The 24,194-nt window shown below is 52.1% G+C and overlaps 1 protein-coding gene across 2 annotated transcripts; it reads left to right on the forward strand.

Annotated features, from left to right (window-relative positions):
* The first annotated feature begins 9,057 nt into the window (after positions 1-9,057).
* CCDC124 (coiled-coil domain containing 124) lies at positions 9,058-16,774 on the forward strand. Of its 2 annotated transcripts, none has more exons than XM_028519638.2 (5): positions 9,058-9,213; positions 13,112-13,281; positions 15,344-15,528; positions 16,008-16,127; positions 16,319-16,774. In XM_028519638.2, the coding sequence occupies exons 2-5, from the start codon at positions 13,123-13,125 to the stop codon at positions 16,524-16,526; spliced, it is 672 nt and encodes a 223-aa protein (XP_028375439.1). In that variant the 5' UTR covers positions 9,058-9,213; positions 13,112-13,122; the 3' UTR covers positions 16,527-16,774. The 2 variants fall into 2 exon arrangements, with proteins under 2 accessions (XP_028375439.1, XP_028375440.1); XM_028519639.2 differs by having other exon boundaries at positions 9,059-9,213; positions 15,344-15,533; positions 16,013-16,127.
* The last annotated feature ends 7,420 nt before the right edge of the window (positions 16,775-24,194 follow it).

Below are 24,194 nucleotides of genomic sequence, written 5' to 3' on the forward strand. Positions count from 1 at the left end.
CTTCAACAGCGTAAAAAAGATCTAGTCAGAAATGGATACACTAATTGAAATAAAGGACAATTTACAGGGAAACAACAGTAGAGTAGATGAAGCCGAGAATCAAATCAATGATATGGGACATAAGGAAGCAAAAAACAACCAATCAGAACAATGAGAAAAAAAAAGAGTTCAAAAACATGAGGATAGTATAAGCTGCCTCTGGGACAACTTCAAGAGGTTCAACATTCACATCATAAGGGTGCCAAAAGGAGAAGAGAAAGAGTAAGAAATTGGAAATCTATTTGAAAAAATGATTAAAGAAAACTTCCCTGATTTGGTGAAGGAAATAGACACTCAAGTCCAGGAAGCACAGAGAGTCCAAAACAAAATAGATGCAGAGGCCCACTCCAAGTTACATCATAATTAAAATGCCAAAGATTAAAGATAAAGAGAGAATCTTAAAAGCAGCAAGATAAAAGAAGTTAGTTACCTACAGGGGAGTTCTCATAAGACTATCAGTTTATTTCTCCAAACAAACTTTGCAGGCCAGAAGGGATTGGCAAGAAATAGTCAAAGTCATGAAAATCAGGGACTTAGAGCCAAGATTGCTCTACCCAGCAAAGCTATCATTTAGAATCGAGGAGCAGATAAAGAGCTTCCCAGACAAGAAAAAAACTAAAGGAGTTCATCATCACCAAACCATTATCACATAAAATGTTAAAGGGGGACAGAGAGGGGTGAGGAGAAAATACGGACAACTGTAATTGAACAATAATAAAATATTTTCAATTAAAAAATGTTAAAGGGACTTATTTAAGAAAAAGAAGATCAAAACTATGAACAATAAAATGGAAAAAACCCAAATCTATCAACAATTGAATCTAAAAAACAAACTAAGCAAACAAAAAGAACAGAGACAGAATCATGGATACAGAGACCATTTTGATGGTTGCCAGGTGGGAGGAGGGTGTGGGGGAATGGGTGAAGAGGTGAGGGGGTTAGCCAGGGGGATGTAAGGTACAGTACAGGAAATGGAGTAGCCAAAGGACGTAAACACATGACCCATGGACATGAACAACGGTGGGGGGGAATTGCGTGAGGGAGCAGGATAGGTGGGGGGGTGCTGGGCGAAGGGGGGAAATCGGGACAACTGTAATAGCATAATTAATTAAATATTTTTAAGTAAAATAATATGGAGTTGGGAGGTCAGAAGGGGGAGCCCACGGGCAGTGTTATTCCCTGTCATGCGCAGGCCCAAACAGAAGAACAGTCAATTAGGGACCTCAGCAGGAAGAGATGCAGTTTGTAAGGGGATACTGTTTTTCTACTTCACCAGAAGGAAGGAAAATTTCCGTACTTAGCCAATGAGAAAACATCACCACTCTAAACTCTCATTTACCTCCAATGGACTTTTGTTAAAAATAACCCCATTCATACTGGCTGGGTAGCTCAGTTGGTAAGAGCATTGTCCTAATACACCAAGGTTGTGGGTTCGATCCCTGGTCCAGGCACATATAAAAATCAACTTCTCTGGTCAGGGCACATACAAAAATCAACCAATGAATACATCAATACGTAGAATAACAAATTGATCTTCTCTCTCTCTCTCTCTTTTTCTCTCCCTCTCCCTTCCTCTCTGTCAAATCAATCAATAAATTTTTATTTTTATTTTTTAAAGATTTTATTTATTTATTTTTAGAGAGAGGGGAAGGGAAGGAGAGAGGGAAACACCATTGTGTGGTTGCCTCTTGTGAGCCCCCTAATGGGGAGCTGGCCTGCAATCCAGGCACCTGCCCTGACTGGGAATCAAACCGTTGACCCTTGGTTCACAGGCCAGCACTCAACCCGTTCAGCCACTCCAGCCAGGGCAAATTTTCAATTTTAAAGATTTTATTTATTTATTTTTAGAGACATGGGGAAGGGGTGGGGAGAAAAACAGGGAGAGAAAGATCGACGTGTGAGCAAAATAATGACTGGCTGCCCCTTGCGCATGCCCCAGTGGGGTACCAGGCTCACAACCCAGGCCTGAGCCCTGACCAGCAACTGAACGTGTGACCTTTCACTTTGTGGGATGACACTCAAGCTGCTGAGCCACACCAGCCAGGGCTGAGGGTAAGTTTTGTCCTTTATTCATGCTCTGTTCTCTTTGCATTTTGAGCTCTCCAACTTTATTTGGGATCTGCTCTTGGTTTTCTAAGGGCTTTGTCCTTTTGGGAAGTACTCTTTTATTCTTTGGACACAGTCCTTTGGAAAACACTGTTCTATTGGAGGTACGTGGACTTTTTCTTTTGCTCTCTAGAGAAACCTCTGAGAAGAGGGACTCAGGTCATCTAAGTGTCCCCTTCAGGGACCCTGGCCAGTTTTATGTTCAAAACCGGCCATCCCTCTTCAGGTGCATTTCTCACTAAATGGACAAATTTAATAAAAAGTAATTTAGAGCACCAGCGGCCATTCTAGGGAATTTTTAATCTCCCCAAACTTGCTTTTCTGAAAACTGAATTGGACAGCCATGGCTCTAAAATTAGCAAAACTAAATGGGACACCTATTTGATTGGTATCTGGAGGCTTCCAAATGTTTGCAACACTGCCAAGCAGGTGGCCGTCTAGAAAGCATTGTCAGATGGAGTTAGACCCTCCTGCTCTTTGGTTGCGGTTGTTGGGTCCTGGCTCTGCAGTAGAGTTCCAGACTTTGGCCAGACACCGGCCAGCTGCACTGTAGCCACTCCCAGAAACAAACTCATTATTAGTCCTTATAATAGGGCCTATATTAGCTACGTACTGCTGCATAAGAAATGACCCCAAAACCTAGCAGCTGAAAACAACAAACATTTATCTTATAGTTTCTATATGTCAAGAATCCGGAGTGGTTTAGCTGGGTACATGTGGCTTAATGGGTCTTTTGAGGCCTCGGTTGAGGTTTTGGCCAGAGCTGTGATCAGCTCAAGGGTCAGCCAAGGATGAAGTATCCAAATCCATGTTCTCTCTGCCTCATGATAAGTCAGCTGCCTTCCATCAACCTAAGTGACCCAAGAGGGAAGACTACCTAAGAGAGGCAGGCCACAGTCCTTTATTTTTTTAAGCTTAAATACACAGACATATTTGTTTTATGTAACAAGAAATCCAGAACTAGCCCTGGCTGGTGTGGCTTGGTGGACTGAGCGCTGCCCTGCAAGCCCTGCAAACCAAAGGGTCGCTGGTTCGATTTCCAGTCAGGGCACATGCCTGGGGCATGGGCCCAGTCCCCAGTTGAGACAACCAAATGGATGTTTTTCTCACACATCAATGTTTCTCTCCCTCTCTTTCTCCCTCCTTTCCCCTCTCTCTATAAATACATAAAATCTAAAAAACAAATCCACAGCATACCACAGATACAACCACCCCTACCTGCAAAGGAAACTGGGAAGTTGGGGGGTAGGAAACCATAGTCTTTTAGATCTAATCTTAGAAGTTCTGTCTTATCATTTCTGTAGTAGTCATTAAAAGTGAGTTGATAGGTTCAGCCCAAGTTCAAGGGGAGGGAATCACACAAAGACATGAATACTGGGATGTGGAGGATCACTGGGGATCTTCCGAACACTTCCCCTCACTAGTGCCAAAGACAGGAGCCTAGGTAACTAAATCCAGGCGAGGAAAACGTGCCCAAATCCAGGTGGGGGTCTGTGCTGGAGACCCAGTGGCTTTTTCCTTTTTCACTCGTCACAGACTTGTCTGCTTGGTCTGCAGGACTAGAGAGTGTAGCAGGAAGTGTTTGCTGTGGCGCTGACGCCCCCCCGCCACGTCTGGCTGTTACTGGGCCAGACCTGCTTGGAGAGGGTTTGCCTTGGGTCTGCTGGTGGTGTGGGGTTCTTGACTTCATGTAGGAAAGATCTCATAGCATGTGACCATGTGATGTTGAGAGTGTGTTATTAAAGTTGGGGACAACGAAACAAAGGAAGGGCTTAGGATGGAAGAAGTAACAGGAGAGAGCCTAGGTGGGGCTGCTTTGGCTCACTGAGTAATAAAAGTCACAGTGACAGAAGTGAACTCACTGGAGAGTCAGAAAAAAGGGGCCTTGGAGACAGGTTCAGGGGTTAGCCTGGGACAAGTTGCCACTGGCCACTGTTCCCTGGTTGCAAGTCTTATGGGGTCCCTTAGACGCAGAGGTCCTCAACCCTCTTGGTCCGGGGACCAGTTTCTTGGAGGACAATTTTTCCACAGACCAGGGTCGGGGGTGGGAGGCAGGAGGCGGAGCTGAGGTGGTAATGTGAGCAGGAGTCTACCGACAGGGAGGCAGCAGACTGGGGGCCATGCCACAGAGTTCAGGGACAGGAGAGCAGGGGTACAAGGTGTGAGTGTGCTCTAGGGCAGGCCTGCCATGGCCTTTCGTCTTGAGGGTTTTTATCTTTTTTTGGCTAGTGGAATCCTGGGGGAGAGTTTTAACAGAATATTCATTAGCTTTTCAGGTATGTCCTTCAATATGTTGATTCAGGGTCAGGGTTATTTCTGGTTAGTTATTTTTCTTGGGGGACGGTATTCAAGAAAATTTTTCTACCATGTAAAATATTTAACCAAAAAAATAAATATTCCTTTCACATTAATTATTTTTGAAGGATGAAACAGATGGGCTTTGAAAATAGGGTGAAGCCTTGTCTGGTGTGTCTCAGTGGATGGAATGCTGGCCTGCAAACCGAAAGGCCACTGGTTCAGTTCCCAGTCAAGGGCATATGCCTGGGTGTGGGCCACATCCTCAGTTGGGTCTGTGCAAGAGGCAACCACGCATTGATGTTTCTCTCCCTTTCTCCCTTCTCCTCTCTCTAAAGGTAAATAAATAAAATCTTTTTTAAAAAGAAAAAGAAAATAATACCTCAGTGAGTGGACTGAGTGCGGGCTGCGAACCAAAGGGTTGCCTGTTCGATTCCCAGCCAGGGCACATGCCAGGGCTGTGGGCCAGGTCCCCAGTCGGGGCGTGGCAGAGGCAATCACACATTGATGTTTCTCTCCCTCTCTTTCTCCTTCCTTTACCCTCACTCTAAAAATAAATAAATAAAATATTTTAAAAAAGAAAAGAAGAGTGAAGCCCTGGCTGGTATGGCTCAGTGGATTGAGCACTGGTTTGAGAACTGAAAGGTCACCAGTCGCCAGTTCAGTTACCAGTGGGGGCACATGTCTGGGTTGTAGGCCAGGTCCCCATTTGGTGGTGTGTGAGAGACAATTGTTTCTCTCTGGCACAATGATGTTTCTCTCCCTCTCTTTGTCCCTCCCTTCCCTTCTCTCTAAAAATAAATCTAAAAATATTTTTTAAAAAAGAATGAATTATTATGTTATCACCAGATACCTCTCATATCTGCCATATTAGTGGAGTAACTGGGAACCTAGTGGACTTGGAAATTCTGAGGTAGTCACTCCACAGCAAAGGGTGTATCTCTGAATGTAACTTCTTAGACAACCTAAAACAAGAAGTCGAATGCTTGGTAGGCTTCTCAGAACCGTAAAGGCAACACATATCATATGTAGCGCTTCTCTGATCCATTTAGAGTCAAAGAAAGCTAGCTTTGAATCAGCCAAGAAATCTTTCTGGATGACATAGGATACAGTGTATGTAGCTCTACTGTCTATCCATCATAACCCGACTGGTCTAGTGTCCCTTAACTATTGCAAAGGTATGTTTGGCTAACTCTATGGCAAAGCCCGATGGAAGAGTCACAGTGATGTCCCCATGGACTGGGAATGGCGAGTTTTATTTTAAAAGAACATTACTGAAGAGGGACCTGGCCTGAGGCCAGTGTGCTCCAGGATGATCTGGAATGTGTAAACCATTTGCTGCTAAGTGTCTTTGGTTAGGGAAGATAAAACCTTGTGCTTCATTAGCTGGCTGTAAATTGCTCTAATTGTTTGGCCTTGTTTAATTATTTTGTCTGTTTCCCTTATTTTACTTGTCAAGGAATTTCCCTAGCTTCTTACTATGCTGCCTCATGGCTATGAGGGAGCCAATACTGGCCAGTTAATTTTGATGGGCCTGTGGGACTTGCAGAGCAGAACCCCTGTCCTTGTGAGAAGCAGTGCCGTAGAAAGGCACAGACTCAAATGGGAACACAGTATTGTTTACAGCAGCAGGAGTGAGCCAATCACTGGTCCCTTCAGAGATTTTCTGAATGGAGTTAAACAGCTCCTGGAAAGCAGGCGGGGGTGTCTTTAAGGGTAACATGGTGGTTATTATGGCAAGGAGAACCCCAATATTCGTTTCCACTGTTGATGGGGTGGGCTTGCTGGTAGGGTTGTGATGACATCTGCAGAATGTCATTTGTTGACCTGAGATCCAGCTGACACAAGATGTTTGAGATTAAGTAACAGAAATGTACCTAATCAAAGGGCCTATAATGAGATCTACTGTGTTAGTTTTTATTATATTATCCTGTAACATAATTCCACAACTTGGTGCCTTGAAACAAGAGACTTAGTTTGATTTCCCTGTGTCAGCAGGGATTAAGATGTCAGCAGGGTGGTTCATTCTGGTTGCTGGGAGAATCCAGCTGCCGGGTGGGAGGAAGAGCTCTGCCTCCTTCACCGTCGTCACAGCCGGCAGTGGTGGGCTCCTCATATTCCTCATTGCTACTGCTCGAAGCTACAGAAAGCTCTCTGCTTTTTAAAAAAGATTTTACTTATTTATTTTTAGACAGAGGGGTAGGGAAAGAGAGGGAAACATCAATGTGTGGTTGCCTCTTGTTCCACCCCCCAACTTTTGCACCCCCCAACTTGTGCACATGCTGTTCTCTCTGCCTGGACCATCCTTACTTCCCTTTCTTTACTTCCCTCTTCTCTGAGAAGACCTCTTTGATTACCAAGCCTACTAGTGTCCTTATCCTGCTCTCAACATGGAGCACATTATCTGGTCATGGGTGGGATCATAATGTTTTATTCAACTTCCTGTGAGCTCCAGGAGACCATGGATCCTGTCTCATTTGCCACTTTGTTTTCAGCACAGGTGTGCAGCAGACCCTCAACGCTCACTTGAGAACATGAGCAACTGAGAGCTGTAGAGTGTCAGACCAACAGAAGTCAAGAGTCCTCAGGACTGGGTGCTGTGCCCACAGCAGAGGTGCCTGGGAGGAGGCAGCAGTCACCTTGCAGGAGACTTAGCTTGTTCCAGAATCATTCCCTTGACCTACAGCCTTCAGTTATGTCAGTATTAACTAACAGGATCCCTGCCCCCAGGAAAGAGTGACAAGCCTTTAAAAATTTGTTTAAATTTATTTTTTAAACCTGTGTAGGGAACTGCTTCACGAGACGTGGAAATGTAGCTCAGCACCCACATGGAAAACCAGTGTGGGGGGGATGAATCAGCACGCAGGACCACACCCGTGAAGAAGTTCTCCAGTGGGAAATCAGGCCTGCACTATACCTAGGCTGCTTTGTGACTTGTTCTTGGCTAAAACTCTCTCACCTTGAGTTCAGGCAGAAAACGCTTGCTGCATATCTTTAAAGTAACTTCCTGAAGTCTGTGCTAATTCTCCCAAGGACTGAAGTGTAACCAGACCCATTACTCTTATCATTCCCTTGCATTTGCAACATTTTTTTCCTTGTTAATCTGTAAGAAGTAATCAGTAACATCTCTTCCATTGCTATCTGTAAAAAGAAATTACCTAAAGCAAACCTAAGCATAATGAATAAAAACCTCCTTTGATGTGTGCTATTAGAAAGCCAGTAAAAGCCTATCAAGGCAAGGGTTGGCATGCTCTCCCCTTGAGAGAGTGGCTGTGCAGTTCCTTTTACTCCACAGGACTTGGTAGTCCATGTGAATTTGTCTCCTCTTGTTCATACCGCCGTGGACACTGTGGGCCAGTGTCCGCGTCAAACCTGACTCTCATCCAGTGGAAGGTTAACTAGGTATTGCTTTTGGCATCTCCACACCTCCTCCCACCCCCAATAGTGAATGACAATAAATGTTTAAACTAAGCCCCTTCTTGGCGACAAACACCATTCCAGGTGCACAGGCTCCATCCTGCAGACATCACAGCCATGAGAAAGACAGAAAACAAACATGTCACCAATGGATAAAGCAAGTTGATGTTATGATGGAAATAAAAAAAGAGGGCTGGGGATGGAACACCAACACCTCAGGGGGTTAGGAAGGTCTTTCTCAGGAAGGGATATTTGGGGCAAGGCCTGTAAGAAATGAAGGAGTTGGCCAGGGGAAATATTAGGGGCATGGGGGGGGGGGGCGGGGAATGGCAGGGCAGAGGGAACAGCGAAGGTGAATTCCTTGAAGCAGGGCAATGCCTGGCAGTTTGGAGAAAGGAGGCTGGTGTGGCTGGAGCTAAAGGAAAATGGGAAAGAGGAGGGAGAAGAGGTAGGGAGGTGGAAGGCGCAGGACAGTGGGTATTCATGCGAGGCTTTAGCGCAGGGGAGGTCCACGGTCTTAGGTCCCAGCAGTGTCACTGGGAATCGGACTGTGTGGTAAACTCAGACTCTTGCGTACTGCCCCTCAAGTCCACACTCTGCTTCTCCCCACAGCCAGGACCAGTGTTACCAACCACTCTCAGACCCCTAGGACAAATGACCCCCAAACCTGTTTAATAGAATAATAAAATAAGTAGTATTACAAGGAGGTAGGGGAGGAGACAAATCCAGGAGGAAAGGGCCCGCGAGGGATTTGAGCAAGTCGCAGTTACATTTTAGCCAAATTCAATTCCTGGCCTCACTGAGTCTCAGTTTCTCCCGCTGGACGGCGAGGTGTTTATTTTTCTGTTCCTCCCTTCCCCAGCTTCACAAACGGGGGGCAGAGAATGTGGGCCAGTAGAACGCTGAAAATGGGTGAAGTGATGCCAAAGGACTCAACAGGATTCCTCCGCGAGTCCTAGATCTACCGGCTGCGCGAGAACCATGGGCTCTGGCGCGCCCTGGCGGCCGGGCAACTTCCAGCTGACGCCGACGGACCATGTGTGACGATCTGGATGCCATTTTTCCTCCAGGCAGTGGCCATAATGGTAAAGGCGAGATTCTACATTGTCTCTACCCGCCCCTCCTGGCTCGCGAATATCTAAAGTGAGTACCGATGATGACATTTTATAAAATATACGCTTCCTGAACAAAAAAATAGATGGATGATGACCTTTACTTGGGGAGACCGGGCCAGCATGTCCTTTACCCAGATGGCTACAGCGCAGGGACGTAATCAGCACGCGCTACCGGGAGCTCAGCCCACAAGTCCGGCGGTGACGTCAAGAAGACGCGACCGGCAGGCGCTGGGGAAAGGAGGTAGGAGCTGCCTCGGCGCGGGCGGAGCCGGGGTTCGGGGGGCGGGGTGCGGGTGGGCCCGCGGGCAGCTCGGTCTGGGACCATCCCTCGGGAGGGCTGGAGGTGGGATGCTCGGAGACGGGTATTTCCTGCGCACGGCCCCCCGAGGGGGCTGTGCCCATTTCCTTGAGCGCGCGACTGAGACCCAGAGGGATAGCGCCTTGTTCGAGGGCACTCAGCACTGGCCCTGCCTCTGAGCGGCCTCCAGGCTTGGGGATGACAGAGCTTCCACGGACGCTCCCGGCTTCTTGCAGTGGGATCAGGGCTGGGAAGAGGGACGATGGACGGTTGGAGCCCAGAAGGGAGGGCGGGAGGGCTTCTTGGAGGAGAAAGCCTTGAGCTTCGTTTATTCTCTTACTTTCGCATCCAAACAACCATGTGGGTTTGGATTCCTACCTAAGTGTACCCCGGGTCCACCCAGAGCCTCTCAGACACTGCTTGAGTTCCCTGCTTCTGTCACACTCCCACCCCTGAGTTCACTTCCTCACCAACCCCAGAGGGTTCACACCCGCAGATCTGCCCCTCCAGGCTCTAACACCCTCTGCACCCTCCCCATCACCCTAAGTACAAATCACTTTTCCCAGTCTGCCTCCCCCACTTTCTTGAAGGGCTCAGGTTTTTCCTCTCCTTTAGGCGGTTTCTTAGGTGTCTCATCCAGGAAGTCCTTTGACCCAGCAGCCCTCTGCCTTCTCACTGGATCAGAAGACCCCTCCAAGCTTCTCCAGCACCCTGCAGATTCCTACCACAGCTCTGATCTTGAGTTGTAACCCATTGTTTATTCTCTAGACAGCCTGGGAGTCCCATGTGGGCCGGAAGCCCATGGGCCCCACCTCCTCTTCCAGCCTCCCACTTGTATTAGGTGCTGGGTGCATGTTTGCAGAATGACGAAGTGAGTGACTGTTTACTAGAGAAGAGAAGCTGTCTGTCTTAGTCTGCTCCAACTGCCAGGACAAAATACCACAGACTGGGCAGCTTAGACATCACATATGCTCACAGTTCTGGAGACGGGAAGCCTAAGATCAAGGTGTCAGTCAGTTGGGCTCCTGGTGCGGGCTCTTCCTGACTTGCAGATGGCCACCTTCTCATTGTGCTCTCACATGGTGAAAAGAGCAAGCTCTGGTGTCTTTTGCTCTTATAGGGGCACCAGCCCTATTGGATTAGGACCCCACTCTATGACCTCATTTAATCTTTTTTTAAGGTTATTTATTTATTTATTTTTAGAGAGAGGGGAAGGGAAGGAGAAAGAGAGGGAGAGAAACATCAGTGTGTGGCTGCCTCTAGCGCATCCCCTACTGGGGACCTGGCCCGCAACCCAGGCATGTGCCCTGACTGGGAATCAAACCAATGACCCTTTGGTTCACAGGCTGGCATTCTATCCACTGAGCCACACCAGCCAGGGAATGACCTCATTTATTCTTTAGCACCTCCTTAGTGGTCCTTTCTCCAAATACAGTCACACTGAGGGTTAGGGCTTCAATGCTGGAATTTTGGAGGGACACAAACATTCAGTCCTAGGCTCCGAGCCTGAAGAGGTGGTCAAAAGAGCCTTGTCAAGCCTTGGGTTGGAGATGGGAATTGTGGGCAGGTGCACAGGAGAAGGAGATGCTGGGGCAGAATTCCTGTGCGTGGGCAGGGTTTTTACCAGAGGAGGGGACCAGAGAGGGTGTATCAGGTGAGGACATAGCAAGAGCAGAGGCTCAGAAGCTGGAGGGGGAGGTGAGTGGAAAGAACAGTGAGAAGCTGAGTTTGGACACAACATCATGAAGTAAATACTGGGAGAACCCTGGAAATCAATACTTGTTCATTCATTCGTTCAAAACATTTATTGAGAGAAAAAAGAAAAAAATTATTGAGGAAATGAATGAGGGCACTGAGGCACAGCAGTGACCAAGGCTGTCCCAGTACTGCCCCCAGGAGCCCCCAGCCTAGTGGGGAGGAGGGACATTTGCCAGTCATATAAATGAACATAAAGCAATGCAGACAAGGGCCTCCAGTTTGTGGTCTGAGAGTCAGGGGTATCTCCGGGAAGGCTTCTTGGAGGCAGCAATAGCTGAGTTGAGTCCTGAGATTTAAATAGGAGTTAACTGGGTAAAAAGACGAGCAACGAGCAGCCAGGTGGAGAGCACAGCAAGTACAAAGGCCCTGAGGCAGGAAGCTGCTTGGTATGTGTGAAACAGCAAGGAGACTGGTGTGGCTGTTGCTGAATGATTGAGGGGAAAATGGAAAGGAGTAGGGGATGAGGAATTTTTTCATCTGTAACTCAAACAGTGACCCCCACTTCTTGGTTCTCTCCTAGGGAATCTGGGAGGGGGCTTCTGTTGTAGATGACCAGGAACGAATGCTGGGTTTAGTGTGGGGAGAGACTAAAATCATCCCATCTCAAATAAGGAAACTGGCTTGAAGGGAGCATGTGAGCTGCAGTTACAGAGCCAGGACTCAATCCCAAGTCTCCTGGGTCCACCAATCCCCAGTCTGTCCTGTTCTTCCTAATGGGTTTACTTCCCCGTCTCAGCCTGGAAGGACCACCCTTCTGTTTCAAGGGAGGGGCCCCAGTAGCTTAGGGGTCCTGATCTGCATTGCTGTTCCCTGAGGGGTCAGCCAGGACCCTGGTGTGGATTAGTGGTTAAGAATACAGAGTTGAGACCAAGGGGCTGGGCCTGGGTTGGAACCTGGGCCCCTCTGCTAACCCCTCCCGTGTGGCCCTAAGCCTGTCACTGAACCTCTCAAAGCCTCAGATTTTTCATTTGTAAATGGGGATCTGGCTAGGTACTTCAGCTTCCCCATCTTAGAATGGGGATAAGGACAGTCCCCACATTTACGGTGTGGGGTGTTCACTGACTCGGTCCATATAAAGTGCTTAGTGGAGGACCGGGCACAGGGAAGGTGGCGCCTGCCATCAGGGTGCATTGTTATTTCCCTAGTGCCCAGCGCAGGACCTGCACAGACCAGGTGCCTGCTGGACGGCAGCTTCATGATTGTTACAGCGTCTCGCAGCCATGTGAGCCCTGGCAGGGTCACTGTAGTTCATGGCAGCTTCTTACCCAGGGTGTGGGGGACTCAGCCTCAGGGTGCGAGACCCAGGAACTGAGGCCTCAGAGGTGAAAGAGTGGGAGGGGCCACATACAGACTGGCCTGCAGGCCCACAGCGGCATGACTTATAAGAGCTAAAACGTGGAGACACCCCAGATGTCTATCAGTGGGTAGATAGAAAAAATGTGGTCCATCCATACAACGGAATATTACTCAGCCATAAAAGGAACAGAGCACTAAGACATGATACCTGAGGATGGACCTCAAAAATATCATCCAGATACAAAAGGCCACATGTATGATTCCGTCTACATGAAATGTCCAGAATGGGTAACTCCACAGAGACAGAAGGCAGATTATTGGTTGCCAGGGGCTGGGGGAGGGGCAGTTGGGGTGATAGAAATGTTCTGAAACTAGATAGAGGTGATGGTTGCATTTCACCTCAGTACATTTTTAAAAAGAAATCACAAAGTCTGAGCCCTCGGGTTTTTTTTCTTTTTAAGATACTCACTTATTTTTAGAGATGGGAAGGGGGGTGGTGGAGAAAGGGAGAGAGACACTGATGTGTGAGAGATACAATTGGTCGCCTCTTGCACACCCCCAGTCTGCAGACCTGGCCCACAACCCAGGTCTGACTGGGAATCTAGCCGGCCACCCTTTGGTTCCCAGGCTGGCACTCAATCCACTGAGCCACACTAGTCAGGGCTGAGTCCTTATTTTACTGACAAGAGCATTGAGGTTCCAAGGGGGTCCTGGATGCCCAGGAGTGAGTCTGGGGGTCCTGGGGGTGGATGTCTCCCACTCATTGGTCCCCATCCTCCTCCCACAGCCTGCTGAGGGATGCCCAAGAAGTTCCAGGGTGAGAACACCAAGTCGGCAGCAGCCCGGGCACGGAGGGCTGAGGCCAAGGCAGCAGCTGATGCCCGGAGGCACAAGGAGCTGGAAGATGCCTACTGGAAGGATGAAGACAAACACGTCATGAGGAAGGAGCAGCGCAAGGTGGGGGGCCCTGGGCTGCTGTGCCTGTGAGTGAGGCAGACCGTGTCGGTAGAAGGTGGCTGGAGGCCTCGGAGGCTCTGGCCTGAAGGGCAGGGAGGCACTAGACCTGGAGCAAGGGCAGGAAGGGAGGCAGTGACAATGGCTCATACAAAGGCCCTGGAGTGGCCAGGACTTGGCACGTTGGGGGAACAGCAAGGCAGATACTGCCTTCCATGGGCTTGTTCCTCTCCATGTGACGCCAGGGTCAGGTTACACTCGCAGTTCTCACCTGGGAGTGATTCTGCACCCAGAGACATTTGGCAATGTCAGGACACATATTTGGCTGTCACAACTGGTTGGTGGAGGGTATTCCTGATGTCCAGTGGGTCAAGGTCAGGCATGCTGCTCATCACCCCACAGTGCTCAGGATGAGCCCCCAGCAAAGAATGAGCCAGCTCAGATATCAGCAGAACCAAGGCTAGGAAATGCTGGGATGTCTCCATTTCTCACCTGCTGACCTGGGGCCTGCAGGATTTCCCAGGAATTTATAAAACAAGGGGTGCTTAATTGGTGTCAGGGAATGTTTGAGGGCTGGTGCTGACATGTTCCGCCCAGTAGGTGGTGCCAGAGACATGTAGTAGAGGTTCCAGGTCCCTGAGCTGGTCAGACCTGCCCAGAGCCCTGGGGGATGGATGCGCTGGTGACTCAGGGCCAAGAATGGGGTTTCCTCTGTTGGAAAACTGACAAACGCTATGGAAAATAGCAGTGGACGTGAGCATCCCTGCACGCCCAGATCATGGTTGCCTGGGCCCTTGCGAGAGCTTTCCCATCATCTTTCTGTGAGGGACTGGATTCCGCCTTGTCAGTGGACATTGAATGTCACTGGTTCCCTCCCCATCCCCCTTGCCATGCCGCACTGTATTTGTGGAGGGCTTTAGACTTCCTTTTTGATTGTCAACATTTTGACAACATAGGAAAGTTGAAAACCCAAAAGGAAAATCAATGTCTGCTAAAGATCCATTATCCAGACAGAAAAGCCAGGGACCTGTTGATAGTCCGGGCCCCGAGAGTCTGCCCCAGACCCTTGTTTTGGGCCTTGGGGTCATCCCCATCCTCCAGACCAGGAAACTGAGGCACAGACCACAGTGGCCCTGCCTGAGGTGCCTGAGCACAGAAGTGGGTACCCAGAAGCTATCCTGGAATACCCTTGACCTTTAAACCTACCCACACACTTGTGCCATGCAGCCAGGATGGAGGCTCAGTGGGTGTCCTCGGGTGCATGGGCCCTCTCCTAGGAAAGCCACAGGAGTGTCACAATCCCGGAAGCATGGGAGGCAGGAGGGAGAGTTGCAGGCACTGGATAGGCAAGCAGGGGCGCGTGCAGTGCAGAGCCCAGCCAACAGCCCCACTACACTATACGTGAAGGAGAGCCTCGCTCTGTCCCCTGGAGTGGTGGAGGGGCAGTGGCCAAGGACAAATCCTGTAGGCCAGATGTCCCCTCATCCCACTGGCATCTGGGTTTCCCTGGGGAATCAAAGTGGGGTGAGTCCCTGCCCATGATGCTGGACTAGGGACAGTGCCTCCTCCAAGGTCTGACCCAAAAGGGCAGAACTCCTGCCCTAGCTGCCAAATGGATCCAAACCCTCTTCGGCTCCTGTCACCTTTGGAATCCAATATAAACTGCTCTCCATGCCCTTGAGGCTCCTGAGCTGTTTCCCCGCCCCTTCTCCCTCCCTGCTTCCAGTCCCCATTTCAGTCCCATCTGCCTCTGTGCTTCCCCACTTCCTGCCCCCAGAGCCTATATACCTGCATACCTGCCATTTTCACCACTCTCCTGTCCCCCAGCGCTCCTCCTCTGGCCCAGGCATCACTTTTTCTTTCCAGAGCCACCCACCCACCTGTGTTGGCCAAGGCTCCCCATCGTTCCCATCATCCTGTGGGTTGGCCCTCCTGCTCCCAGCAGTGTCCCCTGCACCCAGCATGGATCTGGCACTCAGCAGGGCCTCAGTCCACATTGTTTGAGATGAAAACTTGGACCCCATGGCGGTAGGGTGGGCCACCCCTGACCGACCCATCCCCCCAGGAGGAGAAGGAGAAGCGGCGCCTGGAGCAGCTGGAGCGCAAAAAGGAGACCCAGCGCCTGCTGGAGGAGGAGGACTCGAAGCTCAAGGGCGGCAAGGCCCCCCGAGTGGCCGTGCCCAGCAAAGTCACCCGCGCTCAGATTGAAGAGACGCTCCGGCGAGACCATCAGCACAAGGAAGCCCCAGAGCAAGGTGGGGCAGTGCCCCTTTGAGCCGCCCTCTTGCCCACTAAAGAACAGGCAGAGGACTGCGTCCGGTCTGAGTCTAGACGCCCTTTCTCATCCCCGGAGATGCTGCCTGGGCTCTGCCTGGTGAAGGGTGGGTGGGCGGCAGCCTAGCACAGTCAGCAGAGGCACACACTAGTGTACTTCGCTCTGCACCCGATCTCAGCTTGTGCCTCCCTCACCCCCCTCCTACCCTGGAATGCCTGGGCGGTACCCCAGGCTGAGGAGACAGCAGCCTCAATGTGAGTCTTCCCTGCGTGCCCAGCTCCCGGGAAGTTAGGAGGGCAGTGAACTGCGCGCAGAGAGGGTAGGACCACCCTGTAGGTCAGTTCTACGAGGGCTTCCCAGCTCGAGTTGTGTTTTATGCCATTGTTCTCTCGCTTGTTCCTCCACTGTATCTGTATATCTGCATATAACTCTGTCACCCGACTGGTTACCAATCCCCAGCTGAGAAAGCCAAGAGCCACCTGGAGGTGCCGCTGGAGGAAAACGTGAACCGCCGCATACTGGAGGAGGGCAGCGTGGAGGCACGCACCATTGAGGACGCCATTGCTGTGCTCAGGTAGTGGGAGGGGGCCTGAACCTTTGGGGTGGGGCTTGGACTTCAGGGAGGGGCTTGAGCCTCTAGGGTGGGGCTTGGACTTTGGCGATGTTGTGGGGTTAGTCCGGGTGGGGATTGAGCCTCTGGGACCAGACCTGAGCGTCAGGGGGCAGGGCCGCGCTCCAGACCCGCTGAAGTCCAGTGTTCTGCAGTGTGGGGGAGGAGGCTGCAGACAGGCATCCGGAGCGTCGCATGCGGGCTGCCTTCACCGCCTTTGAGGAGGAGAACCTGCCTCGGCTCAAGCAAGAGAACCCCAATATGCGGCTGTCGCAGCTGAAGCAGCTGCTCAAGAAGGAGTGGCTGCGCTCACCAGACAACCCCATGAACCAGCGGACCGTGCCCTTCAACAACCCCAAGTGAGCCCCGAACTGGGGGAACCGCCCCAGGAACTGGGGGAGCCGCCCCACCGCCGGTCAGGGTCGTGAGCCTGCATTCCCTCTCACCTGATCAGCTCCCAGAGTTACAGAGGGGTCCAAGCCAGCACATGTCCTGGAGGCTAATTGGCATCATCAGCCATGCCTCCCACCAAAGGTCCCTGCTCTGAGTAACACCTCCTTCCAGTGTGCATTCCCTGGTTGCGTGCCCAATAAAGGTGGTCGTGAGGCAAAGTGTGCACTTGTAGTCACCAGGGGCAGATGGGTGGGTGGTGGAGAGTTGAGGGCTGGAGTGAGGAGGATATATGGGCTACAGCCAGAGATGACAAGAGCTCCCAGTGGGGCCCTGTTGCAGCAAACCACCAGAGAGCCGTGGCTGTCTCCTGGGATGCCACCTCCTGGCCAAGCCACTTGTCCAGTAAGGAACCCGTACCACCATTCCTGAGTCTTGACAGGCTCCTGCAAAGGTGTGACACAGAGAGCTTGAGGCATCGGCTCCAGGTCATTCAGGAGAATGAATTGGGAGAATGGAGGTGATTTGTTGGTGTCCTGAGAGCCTGGTTCAGAGTCAGTGGCCAGGTCACATGCTGTGCTTGGGGTCAGGAAATGGTGGCTGCTCTGCTCTTGTTCCAACACGGGGGCATCTGGGTGGGGTCCTGGGCAGGCTTCCCAGTGGAGGATTTCTTCAGAGTAGGCCTTAGCGGGAGATGAGTCAGTTTCCATCACAGGCCAAGGTCTGGGGGCTGGAGCAGCAGGTGGATCCTGGTAGCAATGAACATCTTTTGGGAGGACACGGGGCTGGGAGGGGCTGGGTAAGATCTGAACCTGGTTCCTGCTTCCAAGTGCTTAGTCACCCTTCAGGGGTCCACAGAGAGGGAGGGCAGCTGGGAGATGGGCCGACGTGTAGGAAGCAGGGTGTAAGCATTTACCAGGTCACTGCTGGGGCTCCCACTCAAGTAACTCCCTCCCTGTACCCACAAGACTGCCCCCGAGGCTTCCCACCCATTCCTTGCACTTTTTTTAATCCTTACCCAAGGATATATTTATTGATTTGAGAGAGAGAGGAAGGGGGGGGAACAATTGGTTGCCTCCTGCATGCACACACCCTGACTGGGCTCAAACCCACAACCTTTTGGTATATAGGGCAACACTCCACACTCCAACCAACTGGGCTGGCCACCCAGCCAGCCCCAACCCTCATCTCTCCACCCTCCTCTCAGCTCCAGCCCCTCCTGCCTCTTTGTTCTCAGCTTCTTCAACCTTGAAGACTTGTTCCTCTTCAGGGCCTTTGCCTTGTTGGTACCCTAGAAAGAAGGCTAGCCTCAAGTCTCAGGTGCAGATCCTCACAGACATCCCCAACTGTGTGGAGTCAGGGCTGGGCCAAAGCAGGCCAGGCTCTGCCCAGAGGTAAGGAAGTAGAAGGCTTCATGAGGGAGGGCATTGGAAAATGGATGCAAGGAGTTCTCTGCCCAGGCAAGGGACAAAAAAGGCGAAAGGAGTCAAACGTGCAAAGGCCTGGAGGTCACAACTCTTCTGTTCAAGAGAGGCAGTACACACTAATTGGGTATAGCTGAAGTGCCTTATGGAGGGTGCCTGAAACAATGCCAGCTGGTGTAAAAACTAACCAACATAGAGCATTGGCTTCGTTTGGGGACCCCCAGGAACCAACTCTGAGACAAGAACTACAGGGCATGTGAAGGATTCCAGTGTGGGTTAGGGAAGTAAGATGGAGCGAAGGAGCCCTGCAGGGGTGTCAATTAAGACAGTCCCTACCAGGGAGCCCTGGAGACAGCCCCTTGAGATAATGGTCCTTTTTACAGATATGAAAACTAAGTCATCTGTCTGGGACATACGAAGTACCCAGGGCTGTTGGGGAGACAGCAGGGTGGTGGTGGGGCCATGAATCAGAGGTAATGGTGTCTGCCAAAAGCCAGTTGGGGAGCCCAGATGGCTCCCCACAAATAGAGGCCTGTGCCTCTTCTGGGGCTTAGGCCAGGGCCTTAGTGGGTTTGAGCCTGTTAATTCCTGTACAACATGTGACTAAAAACAGTAGCTACTCTTAAACTATCTCGAGAATCAACAAGATGGTGCCTGGGAAGGCCATAGCCTCAAGAAGGGCTTGGCAAGGGAGCCTCCTACGTGGTGACATTGGTGTTTGGGGGCCTGGGATGAGGGAAAATCAGGGACCAATGGTGATTAATCCCAGGAAAGACGCCCGTCAGGCTGAGGGATGGGGCTTCACCCCAGGGATATGGGGAGCTCTGGTGGTTGTGTTACAAAGGGAGGACGAGTAGTATCCAGTGTCGAAGCTGGGGAGCTGCCCATGACAAGCTCTGCTGGGGACCCATAGTGGGAGAGCCGGTAGGCTGGAGAGTAAAGATAAAATTAAGGACAGAAATTGAAGGGACCGCCGTCAGTCTTCAGAAGCAAAAGATGTTGATGATAACGTCTGCTCCCTTTCACAGAAAAACCCCATCTCTCTCCGACCCTGCCCCCAGCGAAATCCCGGCCCGCGCGCGTGCGCACAGGCAGCAGGGAATCCCCGGCTTCACCGCAATGCGTGGGAGGGGGCGTGAGTTGGGAGTTCCGTGTGCTCCCAGACCTCCCTGCGCGTATAGCCAGGACGACCGGGCGGGGCAGCGGGGCCGCCAAGCGCTCTCTGCGCTTGCGCGGGGGTGTCCTTTTTTTTTTTTTTCCACGCTTCAGGGCTTTCCCGTTGTGAGCGGGTCGCTAGGAGGGAATGCCGCGTCCAGCGCGCATGCGTCAGCCCCCGCTGGTGGGCCAGGGAATCCTCTGCCGCCGCAGTGCGCACAGAGGGCGGGGCGGGGAAACCGGCTCAAACCGGAGTGGGGTTCGCTGAGGAGGTGGCGGGGGAGGAAGCGAGAGCGGGGTCTTCCCTGGGTTCCCGCTAGGGCGCTAGCCGTCGCCTTGGCAACCGGCTCGCGGGCCGCAGTGCGGAGGTGGCGGCGGCAGCGGCTGCGGGGAAGCCGGACGGCTCTGCGCTTGCGTGAAGCTTCTTGCTTGGGCCGGGGTTCCCTGTCTTGCGCCGGGGAATCCACTGGAGAAGATGCAGGGAGGAGAGGAGAGGGTGGGCGTCGGGGGAAGGGCGAGTGAGGAGGGAGGGGTTGTGCAGGAGGGGCTGCGCAGGAAGGGCTGGGTTCCGGGCGGGATGGGGTGGGTGGAGAAACATGCAGGGTAGGGATGATAGGGAGAGGGGTGCAGGAGGAGGAGGAGCTGGGGGGCGAGCATAGTAGGAGGCGGACAACAAAGGAAGAGGGAGAGGAGGGGGCTTTGGGGAGCAGTTAAGGAAGACGGACAGTGTGAGGACAAAGAGAAGCTATTATGAAAGTGGCACGGGGGATGGAGGATGTGTGTTCTGGGAGTGATGGGAGACTGGGAGAGGATGGATACCTTCGGGAACCCCACCCCCACCTCAGCAAACCCTATAAGATTCCGGCCTAGGGTTTACATATTTAGAAAAATAAATAGAGGACGCCCAGTTAAACTTGACTTTGACATAAACAATGAATGTCATTTTAAGTAGGTCCCATTCCATGTCCAGTATTTTATCTAGCAGCCCTAATCTTGGTTGGGCACCCCCCCACCCTGCCCGCTTTCTTCTCCTCCCTCCCCCCACACTCGTGTCCTTTGAGCCTTTCTGAAAGCCATGGGGACCTTGCAGATGATGCTTTTGTCTCTCACCTCCTGGTTCCCTACAACCCTACATGCTGGGTGGGTCCCACCCGGACCCCATTCCCTATGCCATCTCACGCCCCTGGCCTTCAACGCCAGCATGAGGTCCAGTCCTGGCCAAGCACTGAAATGTGCAAAGGCATGGCACTCAAAGGCACCTTTAGGGGCCTTCTCTCTCCCCTAACCCTCACCCTCCACCATGGGCTTGTCCCTGCTGAGGTGATAGGTCTCCATTCATCCTAATTGCCATCACCTCCGGAAACCTCCAGAGCTCCCTAATCAGTGACTGCCACCGGGAATCCCCACCCTCCAGCTCACTCTCAGTTTCTGGGTATATAACATTTAGTAGGTGCTTGAAAAACATTTAAGGTTAATTTTGTGGAGGCAAGTGTTTGATTCCTCATCAGGAACAATAAACAACGTGTTTCCTGTCTCATGGGCGCACATACCCTCTGTGGGCCTTTGTACCCTCCAACAAAGCAATTTTCCTTTTATCTTTACCTTTGGTTTTAAAAGTATAAGATAATAAAACTTTGTGGGAAAACTAATAATGGGGAAGTTCAGCTCCTGAGGATCCCTAGCCCTGGACAATCTCCAGTGGCTCCCCACCCCCATCTTTGCTAATCATACTGGCCGTGGGAACACTTCAACAGTTGCTTGTCCACTCAACAGTCTGGGAACTTGGTCCCTGTAGATTATCACCCAGTGGCATATTATTCTGGAAATGTGCTAAGTGGTCCCTCTGTTGGGAACCTGGGTGTTTTCAGTTTTGATGTCCTAGGCAACACTCCTGCAGAAGCAGGGTCTGGATCTTTTTCTCATGTCCTAGAAATGCCTTCCAGAGTAACCAGCTGGGTGGTGCTGTCCCTTTATTTGGAGCTGGGTAGCTTCTGGAGTAGTGCTGAGTCAAGAGTGGCCCCCTCCTCTCATCAGCCAGGTCCATGTTGCATTGGGTCCCACATTCTCTCCCCAAGAAGGCGAATAAGTGAATAGGCCACACCAGGGATTGAGGACAATAAACTAGGGTGATGTGCACAGAGAAGAGATGACTCGACAGGAGGTGACATTGGACCACACTCTGAAACACAATAGGGTGTGAGGAGAGCCAGAGAAGGACAATTCTAGCAGAAGGAGCAGCAGACGCAAAGGCCCTGAAACGGTGGGTTAGGACAGATGCTGGGCGTGGCCAGAGCATAGTGAATGGTCCAGGGAGACAGCTGGAGCCCTAGTGTGGGAGGGAGAGCCACACTACATGGGACTTACAGGAGCAGGCAATTCAGGGTCCTCTTGGTTCAAGGAGGAGAGTCGGTTATGTAGGGTAGGGACCTGACTAGTCACATGACTGAGGACAGGATTTTGTGGCTGCATCATGGAGAAGGGACTGTGGGGAGGCAGTGGGGACAATAGGTGCAGGATTGGGAGGAGACTTCTGGGGGCTACACGAGGCAATTGTGGGGGTTCAAGGGTGGGGGACCCCTCAAAATGTGTACTCTCTGATTGCCAACTCCCTATTGTTCATAACGATGTCCGACTAAGCATGGGCTTCAGCCTATCCACATGGGGCGGTAGTCACCCCCACGGAGGTGCTGGGGGAGTATCAATAGTACACGCAGCCGTCTCCATTTCTGTCTCCACACTGCAGACCCACACCCCCCGCCCCGCTTTGTTCTTTTTCCCTCTATAGATGGTCATGGTCATGGTCACAGTGGCAGCACCCTCTGAGCATGTCTCACACACACACAATGGGAGGGGATGTGTTCCCAGTGGCCCCCCACCCCCCTCTGGAGGTCCCAGTCCTTCAGCTCCGCCTTCACCAAGGAATCCCGGCTTTGGAATCCCAGCCGCAGGACCATGCCCAGGGAGTGCATTACCATTTTCAAATTGCTCCATATTGGTTGGGGAAGTGGTTTGGAGGGGGAGGGCTATTTTGAATGAATGGAAGGAAAGGGGAAACCACAACAAAAAGATGGAGGCTTGTAGAAGCCTTCTTGCTCCCAAGAGGAAACTCCCCTCTCTTCAGGCCAAGGCAAAAGGTGGGTGGGGGTCAGAGAAAGATTGGGCAGGGTCAGAGGAAAACCTGGGGAGAACTCTATGGTCTGGAGGGCACCTCGCTTCTTGGGGGTGAGGAGCTGGAGGACAACAGCAAAACGTAGCCAGCAGCCCCACAGACTCCCTAGAGCGGGAAGTACCCCAGAGGTGGGCGCTGTCCAGTTGCTGAAGTGAAACAGAGCAGCCTAAGCAGGACCAAGGCCATCGCAGGGGCTGAACCCTGGGCTCTCCCTGCCCCATCTTCTTGCGACCCAGAACGTGGGAGCTGCAATATTCTAATTTGGCAGGGTGACCTTCACAACCGGCTGCCCATGCCCCTGCCATTCACGATCAGCAGGGTACCCCAATAATGAGAGAAGAGATGTTGTGGCCCAACAATGGCATAGAGAAGTTTTCTGTGGTTTGTTTTCTGCCCACCTGAGTTGTCCCCACCTTTGTTGGGTGATTTGATCCTGGGCAATGTCACCAGCTGTCCAACGCCTTCAGGTTCCCACTGGAACCCCGTCCCCAGGCAGCAGAGCCTGCTCAGGGTGGGGCTGGGTGCGTAATTGCCTTCCCCTCCCTCCTTGGCTCCAGTTCTTTCCGGGCACTGGAAAGCAGTCCCCAGAGTGAGGAGGGCAGCAGTAATCTGTGCTGCTGGGGTGCCGGGCCCTGGTCGGGGGCACCCCCTCTCTGGATCTCAGTTCCCCATCTGCGGAAGGAGGGCTTTGGTCCAGAGGAGGCAGAGGATCCCTCCAGCTCTTGGAGCGTTCTCTGAGGCTGGCAGGCACGTTCCTGTGGGGAGGGGACTTGCTGGAGATTCAGAGGGGGATCCCCACAAAGCAGTATGGTAGGGAGGGGGTCAAGCTGTGGCTTCTCCCTGCGCGGGGTGGTGGGGCGGGGCCAGGACCGCGGGGAGGGGGCGCTCTGCGGCGGCGCACACACCCTCTGGCTCGCACGCCCTTGCCCTGCTGTGCACTTGCCTTGGAGCTCGGGCCAGGCGCGGGGCTCCGGCTGCAGCGGCTGTCTCCAGACAGTGAGTAGGCAGTGGGAGGGGGTGTTCCGGGTGTTCTGGGGGTCGTGGGGTGGAGATCCCAGCAGAGTTCCCCTTGTCTGTGGTGGGCATATCAGTAGTGGGGGGCATGCCCAACTTGGGGAATTCAAAGGGGGACCTGTGGGAGAGAAAGAAACCCCTTCCATATTCCCAAACACCAAACCCGAGTGAGCTCCAGATGCCCCATATCCCTGTGAGGAGGGGACTCCTGTTCCTGCAATTTGAGATGCAGAAATATCTCCCACGATGTTGAAGGTGAGGACTTGAGGACCTCCCTCACAGCCTTCAGTTGGGGCCTTCGTGGGAGAGGGAAGGACTGGCCCCATTGCCCCCTTTCAGCTCCCCACCCCAATCATTGCTCTCTCTCTCCCCCCCCAGTGTGGTGGGATTCCCCGCTCCAGGCAGAGCGGTTGGGAATTCCCCACCTGCCAGCCTTTTGTGCTTGGGAGCTTTATGCTCAGTCTCTTCCCTAAGCTTCTTCCCCCTCCCTTTCTAAAACCCCCACGGACAGGGAGATGGGCCAAGGCCCAAAGAGGGTTAGCACTTACCCAAGGTCACCCAGAGGGGCAGGGGCTGAGCTGGGTTTGTGGCTGACTCACTAACCCCAGAGCACAGCCTGGTATCAGCATTAGGGTTTTCTGCTCCCTTCATTTAAATGCAGGTGTGAGGACCCTGTCTGGAGCCCCAGAATTGGCGGGGGGCGGGGGGGAGTGTTACAGGATTCCTCTCCCCACAAGTCTCTACACCTTGCTGGAGCCTCAGACAGGACTGAGTGGAGAAGCCCCTGCCTGGCTCCCTCCTCTAGACTCCCAGGTCTCTAGTTCCTCCTAATACCTCCAACCCCATCCTCAGGCTGCCCAACCACAAAAGAAATCCAGG

This window comes from Phyllostomus discolor, chromosome 8 (genome assembly GCF_004126475.2).
Source record: "Phyllostomus discolor isolate MPI-MPIP mPhyDis1 chromosome 8, mPhyDis1.pri.v3, whole genome shotgun sequence".
Taxonomy (NCBI): Eukaryota; Metazoa; Chordata; class Mammalia; order Chiroptera; family Phyllostomidae; genus Phyllostomus; species Phyllostomus discolor.

Bases quoted from the DNA above. Each gene is read 5' to 3' on its own strand.
- CCDC124 (XM_028519638.2), top strand. From the start codon at position 13,123: ATGCCCAAGAAGTTCCAGGGTGAGAACACCAAGTCGGCAGCAGCCCGG. The intron at 13,282-15,343 runs GTGGGGGGCCCT...CCATCCCCCCAG, and splicing joins TGAGGAAGGAGCAGCGCAAG to GAGGAGAAGGAGAAGCGGCG. The intron at 15,529-16,007 runs GCAAGGTGGGGC...TGGTTACCAATC, and splicing joins CAGCACAAGGAAGCCCCAGA to CCCAGCTGAGAAAGCCAAGA.